The following is a 24,370-nucleotide window of genomic DNA, read 5'->3' on the forward strand; positions in this document are numbered from 1 at the left end:
AGCACCCATCGCTGCAGCCATGAACTTGGGGAAAAGGTGGTTTTAACGCGGGAACTGAAATTAGAGCCACGGTGGAAGCGGGGGGACCAGCACAAAGAGCCCGATGGGCTGGAACACAGGTCTGCAACTCTTCACGTGGAAAGGGAACCAAATTCAGCGCCAAAAAACCCCACGTTATTAATTCACAGCTCTGTCCAGGCATCATCTTTATTACCCTTGCACCCTCCTGTTCTCTGAGGTTGTAATTTTAATGTTAAAGTTATTCCAACTTTTAGTTATTCCAGCCCTAGAAGCCGAACCCAGGCAGGAACCCCCATCCGCCCAATGTTAGAAACCCCACGGAAGGCAGGAAAAGCATTGTGGTTTTGCCCTCTACAACACAAAATCGCAAGATGTCCAACAGCCATGGGCAGAAGGAAGATTGAAAGACCTGAACACAACGCAATGGCAAACACATGTCGTTAATCACACGCAATTAGTCACACCGGGCCCCTGGTTGTTTCTGCAGGAGACGGGAGCGCTCGGCTCTGTCCTGAATTATCCCACCGCAGACACCGATCGATATCTTAACAAGGAGCCAAGGAAATCTCATTAGAAAAGCTGCTGCTCCAAGAGGCCACCACATTTTTGCTGTATTTCCTCCTGGTTTTCTGTGTTATCTTTACTTAGCCCTGCACAAATTAAGCACGTGGCGGTTCCCAATGGGACTGGGGCGCAGCCGTGGGACCCCCAGCATCTCAGAGCCATCGCTCCATTTTCTGCCCGTGGGAAGGATGCAGACAGCACCTCCCACAGCAGCAGTGCCAAAATCACCCCAAAATCATTCCTCATCCCAAAAAAGGAAACCTCTGCTCCCCACCACTCGCCCCTCCCAGACATCCTGACCCTTTTTCAGGTGTTTTTACAGCCCCCACTGCCATCCACCTGTATCATTTTACCTCCAGTCCAGCCCAGCGCTCCTTCTGCAGTTCAAAGCACCACCTCATCGCCAAAATTACCTGTTTCAGGTGGTGCTTGTGCTAGGAAATGATTTAAGGAGGTGATTACTTTTTGAACCTATTGCCTTTTTAATGGGTAAGCAGGCTCTCCACATCACTTGCTCAACCATAGGTCAGTACTTCTTAAACTTTTCTTTTAAGCAAGCAGAAGCCCTTCTTGTTCCACAGGGGCAGAGCCAATGGCAGGTGATTCATATTAAAAACAAATACTCACAAATTTGCTAATCAGCATCCCCTGTTAGCCCTCAGTATCTTTAGGTGTTTCCTTCCCATCAATGAGCTGTGTCCCACGAGCAGGGACCCATGGGTGCTGCCCAGGGGGGACAGCGGTGGCCTTAGGACCTTACACAGGGCTGCAAAAATCTCAGTGCACGTCACACCTGACACCAACACATGCATTCTTGTAATTGCTAGTGATACTTAATGCATATCATATTCATTTTTCTTTAAGTCATAACTATGCCAAGGAGTTGACTTTCTGTCAATATACGAATTCTGCAAGCACATTTGGTGCTGGCAGAACAAAACAAAAACACCCCCAAAAAACAAGCAATTCTGCCACCAGCCAGGGAAACAGCCTGCGAAGTCTGTTTACCCGGAGCTGTATTGATTGCGGGGCTGGAGCTGGTTCGGTGTGTTATCTGCGGGAGACGGTGCCAGACGCTGCAGTCCTGGGCTGCAAATCATCCGCTCTTTATTCAGCTTCTGCATTTGCTTTATGCATCTGCCCTGCCCATTGTGTTAAAATTCCTCCTGGCGTTAGAGATTTACTTCTTTTCTTTCCTAGAAGGATTCCTTGAGCTCAGCTTTTGTCAAAAAATAATAAAGATTACAGGAACCATTGTACGACAAAGACGGTAAGACCTTGGCCACCAATGCTGTGTGTTTACATGACTGTAGCGTTCCCCAACACACAAAACACTAATAAAGCGTCTGGTTATCCTGTGTCCAAGCACAGATATTGGCAGTTTAAGCATTAAGTCCAGGCACCTCTTGCAAAGAAAAGCTCAGCAGCATCAGCCCCCAGGTCTGCAGGGATGTGGTTCACCAACAGTGCCAACCAAAGCATTCTGTGATTCACAATACAGAGCTGGCTGAGGAGTTCTGGACAGTGACATTTGGGAGGGATAATTAAAAAAATAAAGGTAATTAGTATATACTTGAAAGGATTTGTTGGGGAAAACCCAAAATGCTGTTTTTTTCCTCTGTTTTGCAGTATTTCAGTGTCAAATCCCCATGCTGGAGACGTGTTCATTCCAGCAGCCACCCAGGGTGGGTATTCAGACCATCTCCCGCTGCTACCAGGGAGAAAATAACCCCACGGCTCTTCCGTAGACGTTTTGCAATGAGGGTGGCGAAACCCCGGCCCAGCCAAAGATGCAAAGAAGATGATCGGATCCAAGCCAAATTCCCAAATTCCCCAATAAAGCACAACTGTTGACTTTTGCTAATAAACGCCAAGAGCAATTTAATATCTTTGTGACAAAGCACCCCTGAGCAGCACGGGGCTGCTCCCTCCTCCCCTCGATGCTGCAGACAACTGCTGTAATCAGCTGGCAAAAATCAGAGCAGAGACCTGATTGCTGTGTTTGTCGACGGGTTTGAACGCAGCACTTACAGTACAGTGAGCAAATACCACTCTGAAGCCCCGACAGTCATGCATCGCCTGGGCAATGGCTTGGCACATTGCATATTTATCTCCCAAAAATCAATATATTGCATAAAGCCCCTCAATAAATAGCTGGGCGGCAGCAACACGCGCTGTCACCTGAGCAGAGGACACAACGGTGCCACGTTATATTGCATTTACATAAGTAATCCGCATCAATAATTCCTATCAAAAGGCATCGACACTTGGGACACTGAACATCAAGCAACAGGCAAGGCTGTTCTTCACTAAGAAATTAATTGTTACATATCAGACAAACTTTTTTAAGGAAATTGAAACTTTCTGGGACTCCTCAGGTAAATGCCATGAGCTCCTAAACATCTTTCCCCAGAAACACATTGGAAACGAGAGTCCCCTCAGCACGTAGGGATGCTCAGACAATTCAGAAACTCTTCAACAAGTCATACGTGACAGGAGATGGAAATCAGGTCAGATCAAGGATAAAAAAATACCTTTAATCGATGTTAATTCTCCCCCTTGTGCTGCATTTCTGCTCCCTGCGTGCCGTGAGAGCCGTGGGTACCGGCGGGGACGTGCAGCCGTGTACCATCACCCCCAAAATGCAAATATTTCTTTAATCTACCAACTTGCCAAAATATATTTTCCTCCAAGCAAAGACCAAGCATGACAAATTCCAGTCTTAGCAGTTAATTGACTGGAAAGTCATAAATAACTGGAAGCAGAGAACTGCGGACACAATATCAGGTGCCCGTTTTTCACCTTCCTTTCCCTTCAATTTCTTTTTTAATAAACTTTTCCTGCAGCCGTAGGTTGCCATTTATCAGTAATGCATTAACATTTTAACCCCATCACATTTGCTAATGGATTTATTTTGGACTTCAAGATTCATTCAGTATAACAAGCCAAGACAATTATCTTTATTGGATGCCTCCAACGCCAGATCAGTGCTAAATAACTCAGTCAAGCCGTGTCCCCGTAAGGTGCAGAGAGCCAGCGGGTGGGCTACAGCAGGGGCTACATCCCACCTGCCCCACGAGCATCGTGACTGCAGGGATGCAGGGATGGGATGCAGGGATGGGATGCAGGGATGGGATGCAGGGATGGGATGCAGGGATGTAAAGATGGAAGGATGAGATGAAGGGATGCAGGGATTAAAAGATGAAGGGATGCAGGAATGCGGGGATGGGATGAAGGGATGGGGGGAGAAGGGATGTGGGGATGGACGGATGGACGGATGGATGAATGGATGGATGGAAGGAGGGATGGAGGGACAGAGGGACGAAAAGATGAAGGGATGAAAAGACAAAGGGAATTAATGAAAGGATGGGATGAAGGGATGCAGAGATTAAAAGATAAAGGGATGCAGGGATGGGAGGAAAGGAGGGATGGATGGAAAGGAGGGATAGAAGGATGAAAAGACAAAGGGAATGAATGAAAGGATGGGATGAAGAGATGCGGGGATTAAAAGATGAAAAGATGAAGGGATGCAGGGATGAAGGAATGGGATGAAGGGATGCGGAGATGAGGGAGGCAGGGATGAGGGGATGCAGGGATGAGGGGATGCAGCCAGCCCCATCCTGGGGACACACAGATGTCCCCCATCATCACTTGCTTCTCTAGCTGCGCCCTCACAAAGCCAACACAAAGGGGCAGGAAAAGGAGGCAGGAGGAGCAGCTCCCAGAAGGTGTAACAGCCCTCAAAAGGCCAGTGCCTGGGGCTGCTCCCCGCACCCCAAACCTGGAAGGACTTCTGGGCTGTTTTCAGCCCAAACACATTTTTCCTCTCCATAACATTCAGGAGCTCCTTAGGATATTTTGAATGACTTTCTCCCCGGCGCTCTCCTGAAACATCACAGCATCTCACCCACAACGGGCTTTTTCCACTTTTTCCTGCCAAGCAATTTCGTTGTCATTTAGTCAGTTAAATGTAGCACTTAGTGCAGGTTTGGTTTTGTTTTGTTAACACACACAGTTAAAGCAGCTGCATCTTCAGCCTCAATATCACCTTGGCCTGGCAGGAAATAAAAGGCAGACACATAACGGGGCTTTAAAGAGAAACTAAAACTGTTGTATTTCACCCATAAAACTGCAAGTCCTGCGGCTGGTACAAAGCAGCAGCAGTGGGCTGCAAATCATCCCTTGTCAATGAAAGAACAAACCCTTGTTGAGTTTCTTCCTCTGCCAGTGAACCCCCAAGTTTTGTCACCAAGGTACGGGTTGCTGGAAGGTGTTGGACACGGGTTATTTGCTGGATTCGCTATGGGATGTAAGTGATGCTCTGCATGGTTGCTCCCCAAAACTTGCCAAAGGCAGGAGAAACAGAGAAGTCAACCAGGAGGAAGGAGAGAGGATGACTTGCCAAGGAAGCCTTTTGCAGAAACATCCATCAAGCCTTGCAGCTCCGCGATTACCCTAATTGCACGGCGAAAGGCATTTGAGCGGTTTGGAAACGCAATGCTGGGGTTTTCCACCCCAGGAAGGGCTTGTGCCACCTGCAAGCTGGCAGAGGGGTCCCCAGCAGAGGGGTTTTGGGCAGAAACTGTCACCTACGGGCTCTCAAATGGGCACATGGAGCGCAGCAGCGCGATGCTGAGGCGCCGCATCCTCCCCATGCGGATGCTCACACGGAACCAGAGCTCCGCCGCGCCTCGTGCAACCGTAAAACCTCATCTAAACACGCTGTTCGCTCAACGATTACGAGTTCGGGCTTGACAAGCAAACTCTACACCAGTGACAAATCCAGCATGCAGGCTTCTGGTGGGGAGAGCTTTGCCATAAATGGGATTTCTAGTTGTAAGCAGAAAAAGCCCTTCGCGTCCCACCGCCCAGATGGGCTCTTCCCCAAGAAACACGTGTCTCAGCCCATCAAAACAGCCCAGTAAATCACATTATTCCAGAGCAAGCAAACCCCAGGAAAATATAAATGTCATTCAGCACTCTGAACACAGAAATGATATTAGAAGGGGCCTGTTCTCAGGCTTGCAGAACACTGATGGGAGAGGTTTTAGCGGTATTTAATTGTTTTTTCTTGGATCGCAAGCTATGGTCCCTCGGGAGAGTCGGTGCATGAGAAAGCACCAGGGGGGAGCTGCTGGGAGCTGCAGTACAAGCAAAACCCTCCCATTGTGCCATGCTCTAAATAAAGAATAGCGAGCACAAAGGTATCCAGGACAAGGAACAGGTATCCATGGATCCAGGGTTGATGCAGACAGAACATCTGCCAGAGGCAGGTATCCTGATGAGCATTATTTAAACAATAAATAAATAATACTTAAGAGGTATCAATTGGCTGCTGACAAAAAACACTGACAATATCATTAATAATTTATTGAGGATAACCATCCAGGGAAATTCTGCATTGGCAGTTGATCTGATGTGTTCACGAAGGAGGGGAAATAAGCTGCTACACAAAAATAATGGCTAAGACTTCAACACAAAAACTGCAAACCAAAATGAATTTCTGCCTCCCACCAGCTATGTAAAAATCAAGAACGCCATATACTAAGCTGCAAAAGGAAAGGCCATGTGGGTATTTATAAATGGAAAGAGCGTAACGGTTACTGAGGTTTCCACACCAGATGCAGCTCCCACGTGGGCAGGACTGCCAGTGCAGCCACGGCTGAAGGCGGCAGCTCCAGCGCCTGCCCCGCTCCATCATTCCTGAAGGTAAAAGCGCCTTTAATGACACTTGGAGCTCTGCCCCAAACCCTGAGCATCCCCAATGCCAAGAGCTGCCACGGGCCATCTCAGGGGCCACGGGCTCGGGGATTTCCCTTTCCAAACATCCAGTGAGCTGCATCCCCTAAAGCTGAAGATGTTCCTTTTTACTTTCTTGTTTCCTCACCAAGGCTTGGCAAGAAACAGAAAAAAACATGCACCACTCGCTGCCATGAGGACCCTGATGGGTCTGCTGCTGCCAAACCCATGGGTTTAGAAAAGAAAGCAGATAAAGCATCTTTTGCATAGTCAGAGTGAGACACCAAAGCCAGGCCAGTTCAGGTTCATTTCCAGAAAACGTTGCTTTAGGAAGGTGGATGCTCTGGGATGCATCTCAAAGGGAACCAAACCAGCAGGTGTATAAACACCAACTGCAAACCTTCCCTTTGCCACAAACACAACAAATCCTCCTTCTTGGAACCAGTTCTTAATGGTGGAGAGCAACACGGTGCATTAAAGCAGGAAAAGCACACACGTGTTGGGTACCGCAGCGCTCGGTGCTGCTCCTGCTGAGTTTTGGCTTCCCTGGGGAGCAGAGGGAAACCTGCCTTGTCCAGCCAGGCTGGGGAAGTGTTACAAATGGCCCAGGAAGACTGTTAAATATACAGAAATAATTGCAACCTCAACCTAAGAGACGGAACTTTTGAGACAAAGTTCTCGTTTTCCAAGACAGCACAGTAAATCTCCCCTCATTTCCCAGCAGCGATCAGGAAATGCTCAGTAGTTTTCTTTTCCAGCCATGGATCTCAAAGAGGTATTTTTCTTTTCCTCTGTGAGCCCATGGTTCCTACACCGAAACAGTTTCCACATTGAATTCCAACATCAATACAGGATGTGTAGGACGCAGATTTTATCTCTCACTTGCAGGTCACGCCTTCCTTCCCAAGGAAAGCACCTTCTTTCTCTAACAGGGCAGTTCTCAGGACTCATTTCACCCTGAACAGAGACAAATGGGCCACGGGCCCCAATGTGGTCGATGGTGTCACCCAGGGGATGCCCCAGACCCCATCATCCTCTCAGGATGATGCTACAGCTACAGGGAAGCGCTGCGCTGGACCTTGTTCTCCAGAGCAACAAACACAAGCTAGCCCATGATTAATAAAACGCAGCCCAACAAGAAACAGAGTCAGCAGACAATTCTTTATCTTAACTAAGTTTAAGGAGTTTAATTCCATTGTCTGTGCCTGCCCTTCGTCCCCTCCTCACTCATCCCACAGGACTCATTCCTCCATCCTTCCCACTGGCCAGGACACAGCCTTATATACATATATTTCATTTAATATTCCATCCTGGGAGGAGCTCACATTAAGTTTTAAAAGGGTAAAGTGCAGCTACTTATTTCATTTCCCCCCCCCCCCCCCCAGAACAAAACAAATCTTAGATATTGGGCATGTATTTTCCCACCAAATAACCTCTCTCTACCTAAAGCAGAACTTAAGATACATACACAGAATATATCACTGAATGCTTTATACAAGATACATTATCAATATGTTCGGAGAAGTCTTTATTAACAATCTGCTATACAATTGGGTTTAATTGGTATCACAAATCATCTTCCTGCTTGTCCTGGAAGCTGAATTCTCACTGATACTCAAATGAGTTATTTGAAAGCAATAAAGTCTTGGGGCTTTATCTGATGCCTTTCCAACTGCAACACGACGTGACACCAATGGTGAGAATATGGGTTGCTGGGTGGTCCTTCACAAAAGCTTGGCAACTTCAGGTATCTCAGGGGACATTGAGAGTTTGATTGTTGGTGACATGATGAGAAATGCCAGGTGTGCTGGGTGTGAGCGGCACCCAGACATCCAGCAGTCCCTGTGCTGGCAAACACAACACCCCCATCCGTCCTGGTGATGGATGTGGACAGGACGGGCATACGTGCAACATCTCACACCATACACGGAGAAAAAAGAACAAAGAAAAACCTCATTTTTTCTCTTTCCTGAATATTTTTTTGAGTCGGTATAGTTTCGATATCAAGGTTTCACTGTGAGAAACAACCTGAAACAAAATGAGTTTTAAGGGGCTTGGCTGCAGCGATGGAAATTAAGACAGAAAATGCTTCTCTGTGCCTAAGGAAGGAATTACATCTTCACAAGAGCTTCCACCACGGCGCTTCACCAGATGTTCAACAGCACGGCTCTTCTCGGCTCCACATTGCAACCCGCAGCCCCAACATACATTAAAAGCCCATATATACACACATCTTTTTGGCAAAAGGTCACACGGGTCTGCTCCTCCAGCTCCACTTCCTCTACAGGACCGAAGTTACTAAATGTCACGGTTACACCTATATTACTTATACATACTCACATACTACATTTATTATACTACACTATTGACCTATGGTCTGGTCCAGTACCAGTCAATAAATTCAACCTGATAAGCATAAAAAAGCAGCGAGAGACTCTCTAAGAGTCAAATCTCCTCCCAGTGCCTTTGTGTCATCAACAGCCTTGGGAGGGACTGTGAAATATTGTCACTTCAGTCATTTCTGTAGAACAAATTGTGTAACAAGTTTCAAAAGTCCACATAAGTGACTACGCACAAGTTAAAGAGAAAGGAAAGTCCCAGTTAATGACCGCTTATTCTCTTCTTAAAACACATCCAAACCTTCGGCAGTTCAGACGCATCCTGGCAACTCCTACAGCGTCTTTTTGAAGCTTTTCATTAATATCCAGATGCAATTGTTGGCACTTTGCAGCCCACGCCGCAGCAGCCCCTTGCTCCCACGGCCACCAGAAAGGTGGGAAAACAACAGTTCCGTGCTTATTTCTGCGAGTGGGTTAGGGTTTGATTAGCAGGTCTGGCTAAAGAGCGCTCAGTAATGAGCACATTGTGCCTTTGGAGTTGAATTCTCCGGCGAAAGAATAAAAACCTTTGGGTTTGTAACATGAAAGATTTAAAAGAAAGAAAAAGAAATCCCATCTGGAGAGAGAAGAATGCTGGTGCTCAGCAGGGACTCCTCGGAGTTTCCAAGTAATGAAAAGGTACGAGGAATTTTTTAATATTGAAAATATTAAAAATTCTGATTATGTGGAAGAAAGGAACACAGCAAAGTACAAACCGCGCTAACCCCTGGGTTTGCACCATTGCGATGTTAATTAAGCCTGGCTTACAAACTCAAGTCGAGCTAGGAGGGTTTCCCAGAGCTGGGTACCAACTGAGGACCAGGAACTCTTGGTATTTCCAGCTCTGCTTTTCGCCCCTCAGTATCACTAAAGCGCGTTGCTGATTTGCCCCCCATTGCTCCCCTGCTGCCTCGGAAGCTGATGGCGCCCAAACACCCATCGCCCTTCATCTGCACGGAGGGACAGCAACGAACAAGGGCAAAAAATGCATTTGTCAGAGCAAATCAGGTCAAACAGACTTAATGTCCTTCTAAGGTGCAGGAATGGGGCTGCTGAATAGGAGAGAACAGGACTGTCTGCAAGAATACGATTTTAAAAGCCTATTTTACAATAATATTAACAAACGAGAGGAAAGTATGAGAAAGATGCAATATATGAAGAAATGGCTAAAAAGTGCAGCTCTTGGAAGTAGGGATATATTTGCTGTACCAATACAGAATGAAATATTTTCCATTTAATTCCCATTAAACCCCATTTAAGGTGACGGTCTTGTTGCCAACCCCAGCTCTGTCTCCGGTGGTCCCTGCTGCAAGATCACCTCCATCCCTTATCCTGACCACAGCTGGGATTTGGGGGTGTCTGGGAGCAAAGGGGCAGGGGTTTAAAAACGGGGTTTAACCCCATGGCCCTTTTGAGGGCTGCACTCAGGGCAGGGTTAAATGACAGAGGCATTCAATGCAAATGGGGATTTGGGGGCAACCCCAGGTAGAACTAACACAGAAAGAGCTATTATAGAAAACAGAGACACGGCAAAACCAGCCATTCAAAACAAAACAGCAATTAAAACGCTTCCTGTATTAAGACAAAATTAGCCATCCTCAGATGAGTGCTTTCATTCTTCGCTCAAACTGTTTTGCAGGAATCTTATTTAGGATGCCCCACTTGCAGACCGGGGTAAATAAACCGTCCCTTGGATTCCTGGGGCTCAAATTCCGTTCACACGTGCACGAGAGCTGAACGGCTCTTCCAGCCCATCTCGCACATCAACAACATCCTTGTGATTCCAGTACCAGGGCTATTGTACTCGAAGCTTGTTTTCTGTCCAGAAATACGAAAAGTCACTAAATCATTTATGGAACTCGGCAGGAGAGGCAGTGATGGTAAGAGGACAAGAATTAGCTGAAGACCTCCAATGTATGCTTATTAACTGAAAAAGCCATAGGAGAGAAACGGCACAATTTGAGCACTGCAGAGCTCTCTCATTCGTTCCTGGATCTCCCAGAGAGGGGTGATTCGGGTCTATATTTAGCACTCAGCATCCCCGCATCCCTGCCCGCCGCTGGGTTAATGGGAGCGAATCGCTCCCGCCCGGCCCCGCAGCAGGAGAAAGCAAACAGCCCCGCAACCGCGCCGCGCTTGCTCCCCCACAAATTCAACCCCTTTTACCTTGCTACACATTTCCAAGCAGCTCTCCGGGCTGCCAGGGCTTGGCGTGTCCCAACACCATCCTCCAGCCCCCCCTCAGTGGGTCCTGCCCCCCAGTGTCCCCAAACAAACCCACGCGGCTCCAGCTGCAGAAGGGACGGAGCCCGCGCACTCAGGGGGAACCAGATATTCATATTTTTCTCCTTATATACATTCGATTTCCTGGAGGCACGGTGCAGATTTATATCAGAGATCAAGTTTTAGTGCTCTGGAGTTTTCTGGATGATTGCACATGTCACTTCCCCAGCGATTACCAGCTCGTGCTTCACCCGCCCCATACTTATTCACGGGAAAAATTGAACGAGATGCGTAGACTGATGGAACAAGGTCCGCCAGCACACGCAGCACAGGATCAGCACAAGAAGGCTTGTTCAAGGGGAATGTATTCTGTTTGATTAAGCGTGAACAAGTATTTTTTGCGAAGACATGACTTCTGATGAATCATCGGTTATTCAGATTATATATGGTGAAAGGAAATCTCCTGCGGAGCTCCACATTAAAACCACTATCGTTTTTCTCTTCTGCATCTCCAAAGAGATCTAAGCGGGGGAAAGAGGGGGAGAAAGAGTCACAAAGGCTTTATGCAGTGAAATTCAGCCCGCTGGGGAATTGCTGCCTTAGGTGGGAGGAGGGATGCGTTATCCAAAATACAACACCGAGAGTTACGTAAGGGCTGCAGCGCCCAAACCCGTTCTCTCCCCTTTGTGCCTCCTCAGAACGAGCACGCAAACCCAGATGCTTTTTGCTACGTTTTCCCAGAACCTTAAACCTTTTCATTAGCATTGAAAAAAAGCGTTATTCACCCTTTTATTGGTCCAGCTGAGCCCTTTGGCTGCGCCGCACCTGAGCAGCAGGGCAGAGGGACTCCGGAGGTCCCCATTCCAGCACATGCTCGCTGACAGTGACAAACGCCTGTGCCTGCGCCACCAACAAATATTGGCTTTCCCACTAATAGATTTTATAGAACGGCAGCACCGGAAAAAGGTTTTGCTGAAGTGCTAAGACCACGAGATTTTTAAATGACTATTTTATCATGTTTAGGTTATGCTTTAAAAAAAAAAAAAAGGCACTTTCATTATGTAGAACTGCTGAATTGTTCTGTTCCAGTCGCCTTCCCATCTAACACACCTTACTGATGGCTCAGCACTAAAACAGCGCTGGACTTTCCCACCTTGGGGATATTAAAAAGCCGTCTGGATGTGGTCCCGGGCAGCCGGGTCTAAGTGGTGCTGCTTGAGCCAGGGGTTGGACCTGATGTCCTCCAGAGGTCCCTTCCGACCTCAACCCTTTGCGACTCTGACATTTTGCGGATAAGTGGTTCAGAGAGGTGGTTTCTAAGCAAATTCAGCCACTGAGTTACCCCTGGTGAAAGCTGCCTGGAGCTCCCCAAGACCCCCATCCCCTCCCACCAATGCAGAGGTGAGGGCTCCTCTACTCCCCCCACCCCCTGCCAAGGACCATGACCAACACCAGGACACACGTGCAGGCCCATATGCCACCAAACCCAAGGTACCAAAGGCTTTGTGCCATCCTCGTGCAGATGGGCAACCCCACAGCGAACAAGGTGCAAATTCTGGGGTTGGACTTGATGATTCTTGTGGGTCACATCCAACTCAGGACATTCTATGATTCTAAGGACCCATCCATGGGGGAGCAACGTCGGTGTACACAGGGCTGCCAAGAGTCTGCTTGGACCCTGAGCTCCTTGTCCTACCTCTCTATTCGAATTTCTGCCATCAACACAACGAGATTGGTGATACCTTGTGGTCACCAAGATCCAGTCACAGATTGTACCATAAGACAGTGGAGGAGAGCAAGAGGATGAACAAGGTCTGATTTATGATGTCTACCAGCTACCAAGTGATGCAATGTTCTGATTCTCGTTAGCACCTCCATTAACTCCTGAGTTGTTTCCTCTCTTCCCACAATACCCTGCCCACATTTGCACAAAAAAACCCAAACAAACAAAAACAAAAAACCAAACAAAACCCAAAATCTGAATGATAAGATAAAACCAGAACAAATATATTTTATGCTCCACCTTTTAAATTGCTAAATTTGTATCGGGGTTTCTTTAAAGCCAAGCAACCTAAAGAATAACACATAGGGAAAACATTCTTAAATTACCTAAATCATATTAGTTTTCAGATCTGTGTTACAATTCCTTGTTCACTCAAGTTGTTTCAGCTCTGAAATGATTCCCGTGTATCTGTTTCTCAGAGAAACTTTCCTGTGGAGACCCACAGTTTCATAACCCAAGCTATTCATGTTTTTGAAAGTAAAATGAGTGGAATGTGCCTTTGATTCCATCTCTATTTATTTAATTAAAAAGCCTGGCAGGCTGTTTGGTTTCTTTAATCAGAAAATGATGTTAAAAGGTTTCAGAAATAACATTTAATGAGGTTTTGAAGATGGATGCACGTACCCCTCCTGCCAGGTTTCTGTACATTTCAGGTGCTTATTAACTGTTCATTTTTTTTAGCCATTTCAGCAGCTTATTGGTAAGTCCCAGGATAACACAGCAATGGGAAAAGGCTGGTAAATGCAGGCAGAGGAGAAGCCCCAGGAGGGGAATCCAGCCTAAGAGTCAAAACTTGTTCTGCCCATGAACATCACCAGGAAGGTTTGCTGACAATAGAGCTCCACGTTCTCCGTCACAATAATGTGAAATTAGGACAACAGGTTTTGAAAAATAAACGCTTTGAGCGTTCTTCAAAATTATATGTTATCATCATAATGGAGGGGTTGAATATATATATCAAAAATAATCCTAAGTGATTAGCAATTACCGTTATGAATCACAACCATCTTCGGATCCTGAGAAGCCATTTGAACATCTCAGCTGGGAAACTCTCCCACCGCTGACTGACACTCAAAAAATGGAGATAAATCAAGGGCCAGAGCCAGCATGGAGCATCCTCCAATAACAGAGATAAACCAAGGGCCAGAGCCAGTGCAGAGCATCCTCCAATAATGGAGATAAACCAAAGGCCAGAGCCAGTGTGGAGCATCCTCCTATAATGGAGATAAACCAAAGGCCAGAGCCAGCATGAAGCATCCTCCTATAATGGAGATAAACCAAAGGCCAGAGCCAGCATGGAGCATCCTCCAGTAATGGAGATAAATCAAAGGCCAGAGCCAGCATGGAGCATCCTCCAATAATGGAGATAAACCAAAGGCCAGAGCCAGTGCAGAGCATCCTCCAATAATGGAGATAAACCAAAGGCCAGAGCCAGTGCAGAGCATCCTCCAATAATGGAGATAAACCAAAGGCCAGAGCCAGTGCAGAGCATCCTCCTATAATGGAGATAAACCAAAGGCCAGAGCCAGCATGGAGCATCCTCCAATAACGGAGATAAACCAAAGGCCAGAGCCAGCATGGAGCATCCTCCAGCATTCCCAGGGAAAACTCCGGGGTCTGGAATTTGTTCGACCCCAGAGCCCTCCCCACAGGTGAGGTTTGATCTGTAGGTCACTGGGGGTGAGAGAAGGGTCCAGAGCCACCCATGGTCACCTAAAGCACCCGTGGCCACGATCTTCTAAATAAAAATAAATAAGAAAGCACCTGTCTGCTGAGATATTTTGCTGCTGTGTACTGGTTAGGAAAGGGAGGTGGGTTCTCAGCCTTGTTACCCCAGGGGGGTCTGGTGGGGACAGGACACCCCAGTTCCCTTCCCTCCCTCCCCACTTTCCATGGGGGATCATGGGAACAACCTAACAGCTGTAATTAAGGAGGGTAGGGAGAGCAGAAAGAAATGTTTATACTTCCCAGAAATTAAAATTTCAGTGACGAGGCAGTAAATTAACTTAATCAAGTTGGGAGGCATCTATGAGAAATCATTTTTATATGATTTAATGAGAGGAGGCATCAGAAATGGTGATTTTAATCAGCCAAGAGGGATTTATAAGCGAGAAGATCCTGCTTAAACAACTAATTAGACTTCTCCAAAAAATCTTCGCTGTCCCTGCAGACAGTCAAAACAAGATTTATTGTATATATTTACTGATTCTCTAAATCCCCTGGTTACATTGCATATCTAAAGTCAACTGATTAAAGCAGAAAACAAAGTTAAAGAAAAAAGCATCTCTTCATAAGCACCTGCTGGAGGAAACCGAGCAGCTCTAGGTCCCTATCAAAAGACAGAGCTGAATCAAATCAAACGCTAATAGGACTCCTAAATCCCTATTTATTATAAATACAAGGGCTATATTAGAGTGAGAAATACTCAACACACACTAACACTTTTTATGATTTGTATAATAAAACACTTGCACCCTGGCCTGCACCAGATGGTGATAGGAATGGGAATAACATGGGAAATTGCAAAGTCAGATGATTTGCCCCAAATCCACCCCACTGATCCTTCCAATGACTTGAGTTCTCTCTTATTTCTCCTTTGTTGAACCAGAAGCCTGCGTTTATTTTTTAACAGGTATTTCTGCCTCATTCAGTCCCAATTAAACGCCACTTTTGTCATGTCAGTACGAACAGAAAACGAGAAGTGCTAGAGTATTCCATGCAATAAACAGTTCATTATTTATTATCTGATTTTTTGAGGCCGGGACCAGCAGATTTCCATAGGACACAAGGGAAGAGTGCGAGGAACCCGCTTCTTTACAAAGGATGCTGCAGATGCGAGCGCAATTTCACAGCGCTCTTCAGGCAGACGTGGAGAATAATTCACTTGAAAAACAAACCAGGAGTGTGGGCTGAAAGCACCGGCTCTCCCTCTAAACTCTGCAACTTGAACAACTTTGATGAATATCAAAGCCTTTTCTGTTAAATAGGCTACAAATTACCAGCAGCGAAGACTCGGGGTAGGACCCTCCTGCAGCGGTTTGGGGAAAGGATGGGCAGGGGGAGCAAACAGCGTGGGTAGGGAAACTATCTCCATGGTAGTGATGCTCTTAGAGTCGTTTTACAAAAACAAAATAAAAAAATTAAAAAATAAAAAAAGGAAAATAAGACAGCAGCTTTAGAAAATTGGCTGTAAAATTGGGTGTATTTTAAGGCTGCTTGATGACTGCGTTCAGAAGCCGCGCTATATGTTATCAGCTCCTCTGGAGCGCTTGTCAAGCCGGGGACGTGGCACAGAAGCCAAGCGGCACAGCCAGCGCTGGGGGACACGTCCCCACCAGGAATGATGACAGATGAGTGGGATGAACAGTTTGCACAGGGAAACACGAGAGCTGGAGTCCGGTTTTACACTCGGAACACAGCTGGCAGGCAGGGCTTCCCAGGAGACGCCCTGGGAGGGACACACCTCACTCCCCCACTTCAGTTTGGCTCCCGGACCTCTTGCCTTTGCAAAGAAACCAGATGCCGAGACCTCGTCATTACACAGATTCATCCATATTAATTGTGTTACAGCACTGAAATACGGCCTTCCGAGGTTCAAAATCCAATTCCATTTAATGATAAAAAACTACCGTGACTTTTTTCAAACAGTAATTGATAGGAGGGTAACAGCTGCTAAAAGGCAGCTTTCTAGGCTTGGAAAGGTAGGAAATATCTACTATATTTTACCCCAGGGATGCAAGAGAAACCCATCCTCAGCCCTGTGCCATCCCCCGGTCCCATCATCTCTCTCCAGCCACACGCAATGGGCGTTCATTGGAAAACCCTTTTCAAACGTGTGACCTACACACCGACTTTCTGAGACAAGACCCAAAAAAAAAAGCACATCATTTTTACACCTGGCCAAAAACAGCACCCTGGTTTCCAAACAACTGCAGGTTATTTAGGTTCTTTCCCTGCCAGCAGACATTTAAGAGCTGTATCGCAGTTCTGATGTACACAGCGAGCGCAGGGGATGTCCTGCACCCAGGAGGAAGAAAGCACAGACCAAGTCTCCTACCTGCTTTATCTACAAAACGTCCAACAGAGCAAGCTGCAAATCATGTTATAATATTTCTAATAATCCCCTTCAAATCACTGCATCTGTTCTGAGGTGGCCACGGGGTCTCAGATGCAAAGCTTAAGCTGAGATAGCCTAGGTGGAATATTTCTGCAATGTATTATTTCTGCAAAGAGAAGAAACCCATCATTTTGTACCACATGTACTAGGAGGGATGAGGTGGTCTCCTGACCTTCATCCAGCCCAGCTCCAGCGCTCACGCCTCTGAACTCCTCAGAAAACTGCCTCTGAATTAAATCCCCTTTACCTTAGCGGAGCTACACATGCCACGTTAAACTTGCCCATCTTCCTTGCTATATAATGTACATTTGTAAGCACAAGCACAGAGGTTACTGTGTGTTCCCAGAGCCAGACCTCTGCCTTGCCAAGTGTGTTTTGGCTTTTAGGTGAATAACAGGGGAGGTAGAATCTGTACTAAAGACTCTGCTGGAAAGCAGACACTGCAGAATCTGCTGGAAGAGCACCTGGATCGAGCCATGGTCCTGACTTTCTGCAAGTTTTAGACCTACCAAGTGTCTACCTCTCCTCTAGTAAAGCAAGGGTATCCTTCAGATGAGATTGCCCCTTCCCTTGCCTCTGGTCTTGTTTTCCTTACTTGAGCCAGGCTCAGCAAAAACTGCCTGCTGGAAACCATCAGTGCTGCAGCTTAGAATAGTTTGGGGTTTATTTCCCACCCAGTGCAGCACCTTCATCTTCATATGTACCTTCTCTCACCATCTCAGACCCGCTCCTCCCCCAGCCCAGCTCTGTACTCCCCTCCTCTCTCATCTACTCACATTTTTAAAACCCTTTCATCCCTCCATGTTTTATCAAGATAGAGCACAGTTTGCTCTATTTTACCCAATATTCATCTCATCTTATAAAACTAGGTCACAAAATTTGCAAGCTTATGTGAGTTAGGCTTTCCACATCCAAAAACACCACCTTCTTTTTTTTTTCCATTCTGTGTATAATGCCTAAGCCTGAAATCTTTACAAAACAACCTCAGAAGTACACAAACACACCGCTTTGTTTTCAAACTCCAATGAGCTATTTACAAAATTCCTTTTCTTCATTCATCTGTGTTTTAAAACAGTTCTACTAGGGGGGGAAAAGCACAACCTGGAGTCCTCTGGTCTGCATGTCAGCCCTGAAATCCAAATCCTGACACGAGCCAGCTATGCTAACAGCAGGGAGTTTCTCTTGGAATATCAGGGAGTTTCTCTTGAGCATCACGGATGATTCGCTCCCCTCCATGAGTACCAGGCTACCAGAACATCACAGCCCGAGGCTCTGGAGGTCACCCCTGTGCTGGGAAAGCCACCCGGCACAGAAACACGGGGACACTGGCATACGGACCAGAAAAAAACATGACGGATATTCTGAGTATCCCCAGTAGCCTGGGAAGCCAAGCGAGGGATACGGGAGCATCTCCTGGGGCTACAGCATCGCTGCCGGTGATGCACAACGAGCACAGCCCAGCCTGCATCCCCACACCGCCCAGCATCCCTGCCGGAGATCTCTTGGCCCCGACGGCACATCACCTTGGTAACAGACACATCGCCAAAAACCACTCCAGCAGTTGCACTTTGTAGGAAAATACGACTCGGGCTGCCTCAGAGTATTTGCAGAATTTGACCACGTCGTTGGATTGAAGGGCAATCGGGAGCACCTGGTGTTTCAAAGGCGGGTGGTAAGACCCGCTGGGTGACATCTGCTTCGCGGAACATTCGCTTTCTCTACTCACCCGTCGTTTCCACGATGCCCTCCAGGATGACGACGATCTCGAACTGCTCCGTCTGCATGCTGCGCTGGGACAGGTCGTAGAAGGGGCTCTTGGCGTCGATCACGTGGCAGATGGTGAGCGGGGACACGAGGAAAAGCTGGTCGGCCCCTGTGCTGAAGCCCACGTCCAGCTCCAGCTGATCCAGGGGGAGGAACTCACCCTCCGGGGTCTGGCGGGACTGGGAGAGACAGAGATGATCACTGGGGCAGCCATCACTGAGGCATCCCGAGAGCATCCTGCATCCCGACAGTACCCTGCATCCCGACAGCACCCCGCATCCCGACAGCACCCTGACAGCATCCCGACAGCACCCCGACAGCATCCCGACAGCACCCCGACAGCACATGAGACAAATCCTGGTCCAGCCACCTGGCCATGAAATGGGTAGAAGCCCAGCACCAGCCACACAGAATAGGGATGAATTATTTCTAGCACACATCTTACTGAAACACAGGAGCGCCGGTGGGACACCAGCCACCGGTGTGAAGGATGGCTCTGCCACCGAGCCACAGCATCACCCCCCAGGAGGAGGAGATGAATCATAGAATCATTTTGGTTGGAAAAGACCCTCAAGATCATCGAGTCCAATCACAGTTAGTGCCACCCCTGGCACTGCCCCATGTCCTGAGAACCTCATGTCCGTCTGTCCAGCCCTCCAGGGATGGTGACTCCAGCACTGCCCTGGGCAGCCTGTTCCAATGCCCCACAGCCCTTTGGGGAAGAAATTGTTCCCAGATCCAACCTCAACCTCCCCTGGGCAACTTGAGGCCGTTTCCTCTGCTCCTGGCGCTTGTTCCTGGGGAGCAGAGCCCGACCCCCCCCGGCTCCAAGCTCCTTTCAGGCAGATGCAGAGCATGCACACCCAGCTCTGCACACCCAGCTCTGCACACCCAGCCCTTGCACACCCAGTGTGCCCACAGCCGTGCACCCAATCAGGGTCCCTGCTGGGAGCTCAGACAAGGGGACACCTGCCCTTGAAGCACCCAAAACCTCACCAAATCCACACTGTGACGCAGCAACTGCACACAAGGGCTCACAACCACCTCCAGCATCCCTCCCATGAGGAATTGTCCATTAATTTATCACAAAAAAAGTGTTAGTAGTTGCTTTTGCCATAAGAGAGAGATCCCCAGTGCTGCCTCACAACAACTCAATCAGCCCCAAACCAGCTGAGCACACAGCTCTCCGGGGACGTTTTCAGGACGGCTTGGCCCTTTTGCCCAAAGCAGCCCAGAGAAGGGGACTCAGTTACTGCTTCAGTTAGAGCCGCCCGCTAAGACACGAGAAACCCCAGTGTAACAGCTCTATAACAAGTCTGTACAATCACACCTGGAGCCAAAGCCTCAAACTCCGCGCTCGTGGCCCCGCTGCAAGCGGTGCTGGGCACCCCCGCTCCGTGAACACTGCGGTCCCTGCCCAACGCTCCCTCCCCAGCTTTCATTCCCGTTTCTCACTCCTTCTCCCTATGTGATGAATAGGCAGGAATAGAACATTATAGCCCTTTCTGGTCATTATTTTTATTATAGAATTTTCCATTATTTACTATTCAGATCTTTAAAAAGAAGATTTGCAAACTGCTGTATCAATCAACCGCTACGTGAGACGTGTTTCCATCGTTCCCTACATTTTGAACGGATGTCAAACTTCCCACATTGAGCGACACCGCTGACTTGCAATAAGATTATTTTTTAATGGGAACATGACTAAGCTTACAGGAAAAAGCCAAATTTTCCTGACTTTTCCTCTGTTTCCATTTCCCTCACGATGCGAGGGGTGTGGGTACGGCCAAACCCCCGCACGGGGGTCTCAGCACTTGGGAGCCGAAAAGCAAAAGGCAGCAGACAGCGCAAAACCGGATTATGCGCCTCGCTTAGGATTTGGTTTCTATTTTTACAGTTTCCCCTGAAGGGCGGCTGGGTTTGAAGGAGATCTAATCCCCAAAAAACAATTGTGTGTTTCGCTGCCCTGAAGTTTCACGCTGGGAAACGCGCTTTAATTTTGGTGTGTGAAGATTCAGGTTTATCACACCTGCCTCTGCTACCCCGAACCAGCACACGCCACACAGCTTTAGAGAGACATCGAGCCAAGAAACATCTAGAGCACATCTGCATAAACCTGCCTGCGGGGTTTTGTTTGTTCTTTCTTCAGAGAGAAGTCTACTTTTCAGTGAAAACGACAAAAAGACAAGGAAAGCACCCAATAACACTCAGAAGCAGGGCAAGGGGCAGCTCCACCAGGCATCCCGCATCCCAAGAACATATTGGTTAAAACCAAGGCGGGGAGCAGCTGCTGGGGTGCCATGGGCTGTAACCTTGGCTATTTGAGTCAATCCATTTGTCAGAAGAAAACGACTCTTCTGACTCAATGCAATGTAGGGAGGAAAGTACAGGGCTCCTCGGTTTCACTCAAGTTCTTTACAGCCCTGGAGATTCAGATAAAAGGTGAATACTATAGTGATTGGGTCTTTGCACTAACTTGGCACTTCTAAGGCTTTGTATTTGTTTTTCTCTCCAGTATGGTCTAAGATTAACAAGAAAAAGAAAAATTAAAAACAGTGGACTGGGGTTTCAACTGCACATAGAACGTGCAAGCAGAACAATTTTTACCAAAAAAGAATCATTTTAGCAGAAAAATCCATGAGTAGCCCTACACTTAACTCTGCCCAGCTTGTTTTGCAACAATCCTGCAATGATGGTTCCGCACAAACCAAAGCAGGAAAACCGAAGCAGCATTTCCCCCCTGCTCAAGCAAGCGGGGCAGCTGAAGAGAGATCGCTCGCCCCACTGCAATCCTTTGGCTTTTTGTCTTTTCCCCTCTGTTTTTCTTGGCCAAGAGGCCTGGCCATGCCCTGCTCCCCCCAGCAGCAAAAGGATGCACCGTGCAGAGACATTTGCTTGGGGACACACACAGCCAGCTACATCTGTATCCCCAGAAAAGCCCCATTTTAGCCCATTATTGCCCTTCTCCATTTCTCTCCACGTTTCCAATTGCCCGTGCACAGAGCTGCTGCAGGCTGGGCAGCGCTGCAGGCACGGGGCCATGCAGGATGTACATGTTGTACACACCTGCAAAACCTTCACCCCTCGACCCTGTCCCCGATGTCACACAGCAGGACACACAGTGGCGATGAAGAACACACACCCTTCCACGCATTTCAAGTTCGGGAAACCTTGTGCAGCCACACTGAAGCTTCACGCTTCAACTTCTAAAATTCCCCTTGCGGCACCTCTGGATACAAAAAGGGGCCAATTTCAAAATTCGTAATGGAAATGACTCATTTTGATTCTTTAATGCTATTGAAGAGCTGCACTAATTGTGACAGTCCGACCTCCCCCCGGCAGGGATGGCTTCGTCAGCTGGAGGGGTCACGGCGGTGCCCTCTAAAGACGTGATGATTACTCACTGGGCTAATTGCACGTCATCCCATGTACCCAACTAAACTCCTGACCCAAGGAAACAACCAGCAACAGCTCACACCGGGGAAAAGCCTCACTCAGGTTCCAGCTGATTATTGAAAACAGAAGGGGAACAGACGCCTCCAGGTTGGCTGCAGCGGGAGCATCTGCCCCGATGTCGGTCCCCGGCTCCAGCGACCACCCGGGCACGGCGGGAAGGAGAGAAAGGAAATCATGGAGACTCTTTAAATTCCTCTTCCCCCAGCGTTTAGGGTGAGGTGGGGGTCCTGCAGCCCCCCCCCCCGAACTCAGCAACGATCCCGCCTGCAAAACCCCCGTCGGAACCACGTCTTTGGGCCAAAATGCGACAACTCCAGAAGCCCCAGAGCAACATCCACTTGTGCTTTGCCAGATCCCGGCGCCACAGATGAGAGACGAGCATCCCTGCGGGGGGGCACCAGAGGGGAGAAAGCCGGGCAGCCTGCTCTCTGGGGTCCCCCCCTGAGGTAAAGGGGTCCCCACGTGCCCCTGCGAGCACCCCCAGCCCTGCCAGCCACAGAAACCCGCGGGATGCTCTGCATGCGTCAAGCGGCACCCGAGCCGTCCCCTGCCACCCACTCCATTTACTTCATCTCCCCTATGAATATGCAGCCGCTGTAGCAAGTCTCAAACAAATACTCAATTTTCCCTAGACAGACAGGGCTATGAGCACGATTTTTCAATGTCTAGCCCGGGCATTCTGCTTTCCATGAAGTTCACGCACCACATAAATAAAGTTCTGCCTGACTGGACTCACCATTGCATGGAAGCCAAGGAATACGTCAGAAAGCCAGCTTTCTTTTAAAATCCACACCAAGGAATTCAAGCTACCAAGTATTCACTTGTCAGAGAGATCTAGCATTTTATAGAAATACATAAATATGCATGTAAAGCCGGTGATGAATCCTACCAGGCTGCCGGTAAATCACACAGCTGTGAGTAAATCTGGTCCCTGATGGCTGAGCTTGAAGAGCATCACAGTGACACGGAGGCATCCGCAGCCCCAGGGCAGTGCGGAGTTGGGGACGCGGATGGAGACAGTGGGATGTCCCCAGGGGACCGGTGGTGGCCGCGGGACAAGCGTGGAAGGCACCGCACCTACCTTGAGCAGCTTGCAGCGGATCTGCGCCGAGACCATGTGGCTGTTGCGGAGGTTGCCCACCCTGAACATGAGGGTGAGCTTGCCGTCCCGCATGGAGATGGCGGCGTGCTCGCTGAACATCAGCGTCTCGGCCCTCTTCTTGGGTTGGGACATCTTGATGAACATGCAGCCGATGAGGAACGCGTCCACGATGGAGCCCAGGATGGACTGGAAGAGGAAGAGGATGATGCCCTCGGGGCATTTGTCGGTGATGTAGCGGTAGCCATAGCCGATGGTGGCCTCAGTCTCTATGAAGAAGAGGAAGGCAGAGGGGAAGTTGTAGACGTTGGCCACGCAGGGGGTGTAGCTGTCGTCGTGCGCCTTGTTGAGGTCCCCCCGCATGTAGGCGATGACCCACCACATGGAGGCCATGAAGAGCCAGGCCACGGTGTAGGTGAGGATGAAGATGAAGAGGTTCCAGCGCCACTTGAGGTCCACCAGCGTGGTGAAGAGGTCCGAGAGGTACCGGCTGGTCTCTCCGCCCAGGTTCCCGTGCTGCACGTTGCACCGCCCGTTCTTGTCCACGAAGCGCTGCCGCTTCCCCCGCGGGGCGGCCCGGGGCGGGGGCAGCCCCCCCCCGCTGGCCGAGGTGCTCACCACCTGGTACTCGTCCCCCAGCTTCCTCCGCAGCGCCGACATGCTCCGCGCTGCTCCGCGCCGCCCGGCGCAGCGCACAGCCCGGCCCGGCCCGGCGCCGCCGCTCTGCGGGCGCGGAGCCTCCGCTCTGCGCGGCCGCCACCCACGCGGAGCCGGCGGCAGGGGCGGCGCGGCCCCGGGTAGGGCACCCCCCGCCTCCCGCTCCGCCCCCGCGCAGCGCTCCGCCCCCCGCGCACCGCCCCGCGCACCGCCCCGCGCACCGCCCCGCGCACCGCCCCGCGCACCGCCCCGCGCACCGCCCCGCGCACCGCCCCGCGCACCGCCCTCTGCGCACCGCCCTCTGCGCACCGCACCGCGCACCGCCTCCCGCTCCGCCCCCGCGCACCGCTCCGCTCCCCGCGCACCGCCACCTGCGCGCCCCACCGCGCTCCGCTCTGTCCCGGCGCGCCGCCCTACCCGCACCCCTCTGCTCCCCGATCCGCACCGACCCGCGCACCGCCGCGCCACTCCGCCCCGTGCGCTCCGCACCGCGCTCCGCCCCCCTGCGCACTGCCCTGCGCACCGCCCCGCGCCCTCCGCATCCTCAGTGCCTTCCTTACCCCCATCAC

At 49.3% G+C, this 24,370-nt stretch overlaps 1 protein-coding gene across 4 annotated transcripts in view; it reads right to left on the minus strand.

Annotated features, from left to right (window-relative positions):
* The window catches only part of KCNJ3 (potassium inwardly rectifying channel subfamily J member 3), a 61,744-nt gene extending 37,830 nt beyond the window's left edge, over window positions 1–23,914 (minus strand). For 3 of the 4 annotated variants that reach the window (XR_011739907.1, XR_011739908.1, XM_071810650.1), the window contains exons 1-2: window positions 23,127–23,914; window positions 18,552–18,768 (exon numbers count right to left, since the gene is read on the minus strand). Coding sequence is in view for 2 of the 4 variants with exons in the window: in XM_071810650.1 (XP_071666751.1) it covers window positions 18,552–18,768; window positions 23,127–23,804 (895 nt within the window). In the remaining 2 variants the exon portion in view is untranslated. The remainder of the gene's footprint in view (window positions 1–18,551; window positions 18,769–23,126) is intronic. The other variant, XM_065841265.2, reaches the window with a different exon arrangement.
* Window positions 23,915–24,370: the final 456 nt, after the last annotated feature.

Source organism: Patagioenas fasciata, chromosome 7 (assembly GCF_037038585.1).
Source record: "Patagioenas fasciata isolate bPatFas1 chromosome 7, bPatFas1.hap1, whole genome shotgun sequence".
Taxonomy (NCBI): domain Eukaryota; kingdom Metazoa; phylum Chordata; class Aves; order Columbiformes; family Columbidae; genus Patagioenas; species Patagioenas fasciata.